This window comes from Miscanthus floridulus, chromosome 3, assembly GCF_019320115.1.
Source record: "Miscanthus floridulus cultivar M001 chromosome 3, ASM1932011v1, whole genome shotgun sequence".
Lineage (NCBI taxonomy): Eukaryota > Viridiplantae > Streptophyta > Magnoliopsida > Poales > Poaceae > Miscanthus > Miscanthus floridulus.
Genome location: NC_089582.1, coordinates 112,903,808 through 112,913,957, shown reverse-complemented (window position 1 = coordinate 112,913,957; position 10,150 = coordinate 112,903,808). Strand labels below are relative to the sequence as shown.

Genomic DNA, 10,150 nt, shown 5'->3' with positions numbered 1-10,150 from the left:
TAGGTGCAACCAACCCACCACATTCCATGGTCATTCCCCGAAACTAAAACACAATACTACAGAAATGTACATCGATGTTGTTTTTACAAGGCATGCATCAGCTTTACCTACATCCACCTTGGTACCAATGGTACATGTACATCCAATCAGGGGCCAAATTCTGCCCATGGAACTGCTCTAATAAAATTCAAGAATCAAAAACAAATGATGGTATTGCATAGTATCAATCATACAGGCCACAGAAGATGAAGGCATGAATCAGGCTCTGTGCCTTCTTTGTTTGTTCGGGATCCCCGCATATAACAATTATTGAGCTTGTGTCACCAGGTTTCGGATCATGAACTGTAATTGAAGCACCTGACATCTGGAAGATAAACATTACCAAAGAGCTTTAGGACTTTGGATACTCCAAAACGAACTAAAAATTTACAACGTGATTACAATATTATCAAAATTGAACTAGTACGATCCTACAAATAAATATGACCAAGTGTGCATGGACTACATTCTAGCGAAAGGACAAACTGACATGGAGACCCTCTTTAACTCGATGATAAAGTTAAAAGCTGTGCGGCATATCCTGGTTGCCTTGATGAGCACAAGGCAACAAGAGACGGGCATAGATTAAATGGATGTAAAGGGCGTATCCAGTGCAGAGAGCTCCCGCTCTGTGCGGGGTCTGGGGAAGGGTGTCAGTGGCAAGCCTTACCCTCGTCTATGCAATGCGAGGAGACCGCGACTCGAACCCGGGACCTTCTGGTCACAGACGGTAAGACTCTACCGCTTACACCAGGCCCGCCCTTCATAGATTAACTGTATGTTACAACAACAACAACAAAGCCTTTAAGTCCCAAACAAGTTGGGGTAGGCTAGAGTTGAAACCCAACAGAAGCAATCAAGGTTCAGGCACGTGAATAGCTGTCTTCCAAGCACTCCTATCTAAGGCTAAGTCTTTGGGTATATTCTATCCTTTCAAGTCTCCTTTTATTGCCTCTACCCAAGTCAACTTCGGTCTTCCTCTGCCTCTCTTCACGTTACTATCCTGACTTAGGATTCCACTACGCACCGGTGCATCTGGAGGTCTCCGTTGCACATGTCCAAACCATCTCAACCGGTGTTGGACAAGTTTTTCTTCAATTGGCGCTACCCCTAATCTCTCACGTATATCATCGTTCCGAACTCGATCCCTTCTTGTATGACCGCAAATCCAACGCAACATACGCATTTCCGCGACACTTAGCTGTTGAATATGTCGTCTTTTCGTAGGCCAACATTCTGCACCATACAACATAGCAGGTCTAATCGCCGTCCTATAAAACTTGCCTTTTAGCTTCTGTGGTACCCTTTTGTCACATAGGACACCAGACGCTTGCCGCCACTTCATCCACCCTGCTTTGATTCTATGGCTAACATCTTCATCAATATCCCCGCCCCTTTGTAGCATTGATCCTAAATATCGAAAGGTATCCTTTCTAGGCACTACTTGACATTCCAAACTAACATCTTCCTCCTCCCGAGTAGTAATGCCGAAGTCACATCTCATATACTCAGTTTTAGTTCTACTAAGTCTAAAACATTTGGACTCCAAAGTCTCCCGCCATAACTCCAGTTTCTGATTCACTCCTGTCCGGCTTTCATCAACTAGCACTACATCGTCCGCGAAAAGCATACACCAAGGGATGTCCCCTTGTATGTCCCTTGTGACCTCATCCATCACTAAAGCAAACAAATAAGGGCTCAAAGCTGACCCTTGATGTAGTCCTATCCTAATCGGGAAGTCCTATCCTTGATGTATGTTAGATAAATAAAAAACAAGACTATGTACCTTTCTTATTTCTTCAATTTCACTGCCACTGTTTCCACAAACAAAGTCTATATACTTGCAAGGAATAACAACTTCAGTTGTAGTACCTGTTGGTGTAGCCACTTGGTTTTCACTGGTGAAGTAAAACAGACAAACAGTCAGTCTTTAGGATAGAAACCCTAACTTTTAGAAGAAAGTTTATAAGAACTATAATCCAAAAGAGAAGCGTCAAACTTGAAAAGAACACTTGGCAGTTAGCTTACCATGCCACTGGTCCCTTTCTCAAATCTGTGGCTGGCACTGCATCAAGCATGTTTCTGGGAGCTTCACTGTTTGTCCTCGGTGCCTGTCCAGGAAAACGGACTTAATTCTAAGCAATTCAACCACTAGAGCCCCTAAATTGGAACGAAATGCTATGTGAGAATGGTAACAGCCTAGTACAGAATTCTAAAAACTCTGACAATAGCTGTTCCAAATTAGGCTGCACATGTCAAAAACTCATAAAGAAGACATTTGTGAACACCACAGCTAAAAGAAGTGGTAAACACCAGTTCCCTATAATCTCCCACCTTAAAGATTCGTCTAAAAATAAATGCATGCAGCTTACCTCAGGAGGCCAGGTTCTTGGTGAAGGCTGTTCTAGAAAAGGGCGAGGTCCTCCTTGTTCACCACCATATGAGTATGGCATCCTATCAGCACCCATATATTCCATCGAATGTACAGGAGGTGGCCGATGATCACCCGTTTCAAAGTGGCCCATAGGAGCATCAGGTCTGAAAGAATGCATAGGGTATGGAGGCATACCCCCACTGGGATGTAGGTGCGGCAGAGGTGGTTCTTGTCTTGATTGGTGAACTGGGATGTTTCCAACAGGTGGGTATGGAGGCATGCCTCCACTGGGGTGTGGCTTGGGAAGGATGACATCCCTGATCCTTCCAGTTATATGAAGTAATGCATCCTGAATGGATTGGAAGCTACCAGTGACCTGAGAAAGAGGTACTCCAGAGGTGAATAATATGTTTCCCTTATAGGTTGCTAGATCTTTACTCGTTCATTACCTGATCAAACACTAGTATGAATAATCAAATACATTTTTTTAAGGGACAGTTCAGGTGAACTTTAGAAAACTGATTGATTTAGGCAATGTATAATGTGCATCATTTTGACATGGAGGATCACTACAGTATAACAAAGATTGGAAAAATTAGCACAAAAGAATTACAAAATATGCAACAAAGTAAAAGAAAAGAAAGTCAATTCTTCTTAAAGGATTCCTGCTTTGAACCATGCACTGCTTTTCCATAGAAAAAGCATTCTAGATATTCAATAACTGGACACCTTAAATTATAGCTGTAAAACTCATTGCTAGTAAATGATCTTCACCGTATAAACCCTATGTGGCTTGAAGGATAACATAGCAGAACAGGCAAACTATTTAATGTCGTTCAAATCACGTCAGAGTTTATTGGTATTTTCCATCAAGTGTTTTTAGTTATCCAACTTTGCATTTATACCACACAACTAGATTAAAAAAAGCACCCTCCAATCCGATGCAGCAAGTAGCTTCCAGGCATATTAGTGAAACCTTCAAAAGGTCATGCAGACTTATGTACAACTGTACCATAGCATGCATAGAGTACAGCATTGTTTCTAAAGATTCAGAACAAAAAATAGGGTGGTTTATTACAACTGTGGTATACCTGAACCATCTCATCATTTCGCTGTGCGCATCTTGGAATTTGTTCATTCCCGAAAATTCGAATGCTAGCTCCTGTAATCTTTCTCATCTCAGTAATAATGGATCCACCTTTTCCTAGCAGGCAACCAATATGTTGTGATGGAACGAGAAGCCTTGCAGGTGTAGGAGAAGTTCTATCCATAGATGCCTCTGAGATCCTAGAGTAAACCCGAACAACTGCATCTTGCGCTGGAGAATGCATCATGTCAGAATTCTGCACCAAGAGATACACATCCATCAACCAATATTACAGACAGCAGATAATATAATTCTAAGGAAAAATTAATCCCAAATCCCTATTATAATTTGGCAGAATATAGTGACATCAGTCAACTAGCCAGGCATTTGGATGATATGGCAGTTCTCGAAGAGGAACAGACACAAACACCAAATTACCATAAAATAACTCTTGTTCAGTTGTTCCTCATAAGGAAAACAAAGATTTGTGATCACTTCAGACAAAACACTGAAACAGGAGTAAAACCTTTTTTGGCCCATAGACATACCTCACGTGCAGATATTGCAACAACACGCTCATCTGAATCAGCAACAGACTCTAAAATCTTTATACAAGCACCAGTTTCACTTTGCAATGCCCGAATAGTGGAACCACCTTTTCCAATTATGCTGCCCACCATTTCATTCAGAATTATCATCCTGAACACTATCTCTTGTTCAAAAAAGAATCTAGGACCAGGGGCACCAGCATTGCTTGGATAATTCCTTGTGTGGTAATCAGGTATGTGTGGTGGTAAATAACTTCTTTGAGAATGAGGATCCATGCCAGGGGGACATCCAGGACCACTACCTGGAGGCCCAAATGGTCTTCCCATCGGAATATTATGAGTGTCTGGCCTAGGATTATCTTGGAGGCAGGTTGAAACTGCTAACAGTGCTTTCCGTACTTGAGGAAAGCTCCCACTTATCTAACAAGAAAAGGTTATCATATCAGAAAGACCTGGATTTTGAAGATTAAATAGCCAAGTGAAAGATTCAATAGCCCCTGGAATGAAAAACTTGAGCTATGGATTGCCCAACTACTGAACTTTCTGAGAGCAAAGTATAAAGCAGGAAATATTACACAAGTTAGCTGATTTCAATCTAATCTACTCATATGTTCTGGTAGGCATATGAGCATATTACTAGGGTGGTGCTGAACCTTTTCTGTTATATGCTATACAAAGCACCATGCTCTCAAAGTATTGTATTTTCACGATTCTATACTATCGGTCTATCACAACGCAGTACTTGAGATCATTTTCTGATTCACAAATCACAAGGAAGCATCAATATTTCCACCAATATCACAAGGATTTACTAGCCAGGGAATTCCAAGTTTCCAGCTCACCACTAAGCGATAAGAAAAGGTGGTCTAATTTTCCACCCAAGCAAAATTGAAGCATCTGTGTTAAATCAAGAAGGGCAGACGTACATGGATCAGCTCATCCCCCGGCGGCGCAAAGGGGGGCAGCTGCTCTCTATTCCGAAACACCCTGATCTGGGCGCCACTCTCCTGTCTCATCCGCTCTACCGTCTTCCCTCCCTTCCCCAGGACGCATCCCACCTGCCCACCGGCGGCCAGCATCCGACAGCCCACGGCGCCCGTCACCTCCCTCTCCTCCTCTTCCCCTCCCATCGCCTCTTCGCCCTCGACTCTGTGGCCCACCACGTGCTCCCACGCCCTGACCGCCGCGGCAGGGGCGTCCGGACCGGAGATGACGAGCACGGCCTCATCCCCCACGGGGGGCTGGTCCACGTGGAGGTCCCGTGAGGGGCGGAGCGCGGCGGCGCGGCTGGAGGGGCAGAGCAAGCGGAGCGTGGTCGTAGGGCGCCTGGTGGAGGGGGAAGGGGTCGAGGAGGAGGAAGAAGAGGAGGAGCCGGCGCCGGCGCCGGCCGGGGTGGAGACGACTTCCATGGGGATTAGACGGTTAAGCTAAAACCCTACTGCTACTGGTGTCTTTTATATATATATATATAAACTACTGCTACTGGTGTCAATGCTCGCTGACCGCCGGAGCTCGTTACGGCAATTGCTGTGGCGGAGCGCACGGATTCGCACCGTCCGATCGAACATGGACGACACAGTAATGTCGAACACGATACGGATCTCTTAGGGCTAAGTATAATAGTAGGCAGCCGGCTGAACGCAGAGAGCTGGAGGAAAAAGAAAAGAAGCAGACGGTAACTTATAGCCAGCTTAGACATAAAACAAAAAAACTCTATGACAGGGATAAGTGGGCCATGTATTACTTCCTCTGATCCATTTTATCTGACACATATATATTAAGATTCAAATTTTAAAAGCTTTGACCAATAATTAGGCTAATAATTTTTAACTATTATAATACAAACTTTATATGATTAGATTTGTAAGGAATTACACTATCCAATGATTATAAATTTATAAGTATAAATAATATAATCTAAAGCAAATAAATGGTCAAAGTGTAATCTAGGAGACCGTGTCATTCTAACTTGTGTCAGATAAAATAGATCGGAGGGAGTAATAGTGAAGAGCTGACTGCTATATGAGTGGGCTAAGAGAAGGCTGCAAAGATCCTTACAGCCGGCCTGCCGCCTATATTATGAGCCTTGCTCTTAAGCATCGGCAGCATTCAACGTTGACACCATGATGATGGTATAGTACATTAAATGTGTTGGTGAAACTAAGATTCCATCCACATTATGCAATCTTATGTATACACAAAAATATCATCTACAACATAATAGTTTTTTCGTTTGATAAGGATGACTAGAACTAGTTCGATAATGGGACCACGAAAATTGGTCTTCCTCTCTACACCCTTCTTCAAATTGCTCTTAGATTCAGTGTTGGAGGGTTTTTCACCGTCACCAGCGATGAGAGGTGAAGGACCGTCAATTGGGTAGTGCTAGAAATAGGACGAGACATCACACAAAGTGCTAGTAGATCTAACGGTAATGAGCCACCAAAAACAAGGAAGAATAATGAGGTGGAGGTGCCATAAACAAATATTGCTAGATGAGATGAAGGAAAGAAGCGCTTATAACTTGTCAAAGCAAAGGGAGGAAACTTATGAATAGCAAAATTTAGGTGCCAACACCAGAGTTTCTTACCTTGTGAGCCCCAATTTCTTGTATAGGCGGACGGATTTCTTGCATGGGCGGACGGATTTCTTGAGGCGGAGGTGCCCTAAACAAATATTGCTAGACGAGACGAAGGAAAGAAGCGCTTATAACTTGTCAAAGTCCTTGTCAAACCAAAGGGAGGAAACTTATGAATAGCAAAATTCAGGTGCCAACACCTGAGTTTCTTACCTTATGAGTCCCACTTTCTTGCATAGGCGGACAAATTTCTTGCATGGGTGGACGAATTTCATGAGGCGGAGGTGCCATAAACAAATACTGCTAGACGAGGTGAAGGAAAGAAACGCTTACAACTTGTCAAAGTCCTTATCAAAGCAAAGGGCGGAAACTTATGAATAGCAAATTCAAGTGCCAACACCAGAGTTTCTTACCTTGTGAGTCCCAATTTCTTGTATAGGCGGACTGATTTCTTGCATGGGCGGGCGAATTTCATGAGGCGAAGGTACCCTAAACAAATATTGCTAGACAAGACGAAGGAAAGAAGCGCATACAACTTGTCAAAGTCCTTATCAAAGCAAAGGGAGGAAACTTATGAATAGCAAAATTCAGGTGCCACACCCAAGTTTCTTACCTTGTGAGTCTCACTTTCTTGCATAGGCAAACGAATTTTTTGCATGGGCGAACGAATTTCTTGAGGCAGAGGTGCCCTAAACAAATATTGCTAGACGAGTAGAAGGATAGAAGCGCTTACAACTTGTCAAACCAAAGGAAGAAAACTTATGAATAGCAAAATTCAGGTGCCAACACCCAAGTTCTTACCTTATGAGTCCCAATTTCTTGCATAGGTGGACAAATTTCTTGCATGGGCGGACGAATTTCATGAGGTGGAGGTGCCATAAACAAATATTGCTAGACAAGATGAAGAAAAGAAGTGCTTACAACTTGTCAAAGTCCTTGTCAAAGCAAAGGGAGGAAACTTATGTATAGCAAAATTCAGGTGCCAACACCCGAGTTTCTTACCTTCTGAGTCACAATTTCTTGCATAGGTGGATGAATTTCTTGCATGGGCGGACGATAGAATGGTCCACTTCCATGGCAATTCTCCATGCTCTCAGAGGTATATCTAGCTAGATCTGGCTATCCTGATTGCGGGCTCTAAGATGTAGCCGTCAATTGTGAGAGCAAATAGAAGGGCGAGGGTGGAAGGCGGTGGCCGGCACACAAACAAGGCAAGGCGAAGACCAGGAGAGATTGTTTAGAGGTATAGGTCAAGTGGCTTGTAAGGTAGGCGGCCGCCGTCGCAATGAAGTTAGGGTTAGGGAGGAAGAAAGAAGAGGAGGGCATATATAAAGGGGAAAGGGATCACATGATCAAGATCTAACGGTAGGAATTTAGAATAGAGGAAGATCTAACAGTAGGAATTTAGAATAGATATGGCATTATTATCTCAATTGCACTTATTACTTTAGGTTTGATGAAATAATTTTGCTTCTAGTGTTGATCTCAATTCACATATATAGACAAATTTCAAGCATTATATTATATTGGTCACTTTTGACACTCTTGGATAGCTAATTCTTTGTCTCAGTGGGTTAGTCTATAGTTCAGACACCTTGAGTTTGCATGGAACGAAATTCGTAAAAAGTCAAGCAATTTATCCCTAATATTAAAGAGAAAGAGGATCTTCCAATAGTCTTTTTTTTACTTTCCACAATACTCTCACACTCCTCTATTTCTCGTATGTGACCTAGACTCATGATCCATGCTTATATGAGTTAGAAAAACATGTGTCGGGTTCATAAATTTGGAGTCCCTCATGGACCGGCTTCCTAGCAAAGGCTCGGCCCAGCAGACGACGTCGCGAACAACGCGCAACTCCTAGGCCGACCCAAAAACCTAACGACATGCCAAAAGGTGATCCAGTCTTCGACCGGAGGGCCTGGCCAAGGACGAACGACGCTCGTCTCCAACTCCGGCCCGCCTCTCCGACCGGAAGGTCTAGTCAAGGAGGAACGACGCCCGCTTCTGACTCCAACCTGCGTCTCCGACCAGGGATACACCGAACCTCTGCTTACAGCTCTTCTCCGACTGGCGCAGTCAGAGCCGACTAGGACCAACCGATCGGGGACGCTCGCTCGGTGAGGACTAGGAAACGGGCGGAGCAAGTAAGATAGGGTGCTCAAGTTAACCGTAATACCGAGAATCGTACCCAGTACACCTACAGGACAGTACCGATAGGGCATGTCAGAAGAGTGCCCTGCAACCTTCCAGACATGTTAGAACCCAAGCAGTGTTGTGGGCGCCGAAGTTTTACCCTACAGTGTTGTGGGCGCCATCATTTACCATACATAGTGAACACGGTAAACCCTCCCACATGCGTCTGACAACAACAGTGTTGTGGGCGCCTACCATCATCGTGTACCTGACGGCGTGGGCAACAAGACTTAGTAGCATACGTACTCTCTCTTTCTTGTAAGGCCGTCCCCTTCATCTATAAAAGGGGATGCGCTCTCTCCCAACAGAGGACAAGCCATCGATCAACTCCAAGGAGAAGATCAGTCTACAACAACTCGAACAACACACACGATCCAAACGGCTAAGGATCCCAATGAACAACAAACGTTCGAATACTTAGCACATAGCGGAGCTTCCGTCACTCTCGGCCCTTCAGACCAGAGTCCGACCGAACCTCTTGTGCCCCCCATATTTCTCCCTCTCGTTTGTAACCCCATAGCAAACTTCGAGCACCTGGGCACAGGAATAAAGTCACCGACCGACTCAAACTTGACGTAGGGCACGTTGCCTGAACTAGTATAAACCCTGTGTCATCGAGTGCTAGACCACATCCGATCACAACGTACGGCAAAACTACAAATATTTACGTGTTGGTCACTTTCTGCACCGACAACATGTATCCAATGATTGTACTGAGTTGGATTCTAAGACGCGTCAAACGACGATACATAGTTCAATTTCAAGATGTATTAAGGACAAAGTTAAATCATTTATTTGAAATATTTGTTCAACATGTATTCAAAGTCAATAGTTAAATCACAAAGTTGAAAAAATCAATGCTCAAATAGCAATTGGCTTTCAAAGGGGGCAAGAACACCAATCTTCAAAAATAAAAAAGATGGATCTCTTGGAGCCACGAATTTGTAGTTCCAAGAAATCATGGAGCTAAATATGAAAATACATGGAGAGAATTTAGATCATTTATTTTGTTTTTAATTTGGTCTAGATATTACTATTTAAACTACTTTAGTTTAATCTATAAACTTCTTAACAAATCTGGCCTATATCTTCTGGATATCCTAGAGCTAGAACTATACTAAACAGGTCCTAAATTAAAGTTTGACCCAAGAAGCCACAACTTTTGGAAGGGAATGGTTACTAGGCAAGACTTCGAAGGGTCAATTTATTCCATATGACTGAGCCTACCTCTCCAAACTGCAATGGCCCTTTTGATTATTTTGTCATTTGTTTTCTAAGATTGGAGAAGTGTGTAGAGGAGCTCCTAAATATTTCATAGGAAATTCAGT

At 43.4% G+C, this 10,150-nt stretch overlaps 1 protein-coding gene across 3 annotated transcripts; it reads right to left on the bottom strand.

Moving 5' to 3' along the window:
• Positions 1 to 5,588, bottom strand: LOC136546531 (KH domain-containing protein HEN4-like). Of its 3 annotated transcripts, none has more exons than XM_066538508.1 (7): positions 4,975 to 5,587; positions 4,049 to 4,468; positions 3,505 to 3,756; positions 2,412 to 2,789; positions 2,068 to 2,150; positions 1,912 to 1,937; positions 1 to 364 (listed from the first exon to the last, which is right to left on the bottom strand). In XM_066538508.1, the coding sequence occupies exons 1-7, from the start codon at positions 5,455 to 5,457 to the stop codon at positions 336 to 338; spliced, it is 1,671 nt and encodes a 556-aa protein (XP_066394605.1). In that variant the 5' UTR covers positions 5,458 to 5,587; the 3' UTR covers positions 1 to 335. The 3 variants fall into 3 exon arrangements, with proteins under 3 accessions (XP_066394605.1, XP_066394604.1, XP_066394606.1); XM_066538507.1 differs by having other exon boundaries at positions 1,826 to 1,937; positions 4,975 to 5,581; XM_066538509.1 differs by lacking the exon at positions 4,049 to 4,468 and having other exon boundaries at positions 1,826 to 1,937; positions 4,975 to 5,588.
• Between the last annotated feature and the right edge of the window lie 4,562 nt (positions 5,589 to 10,150).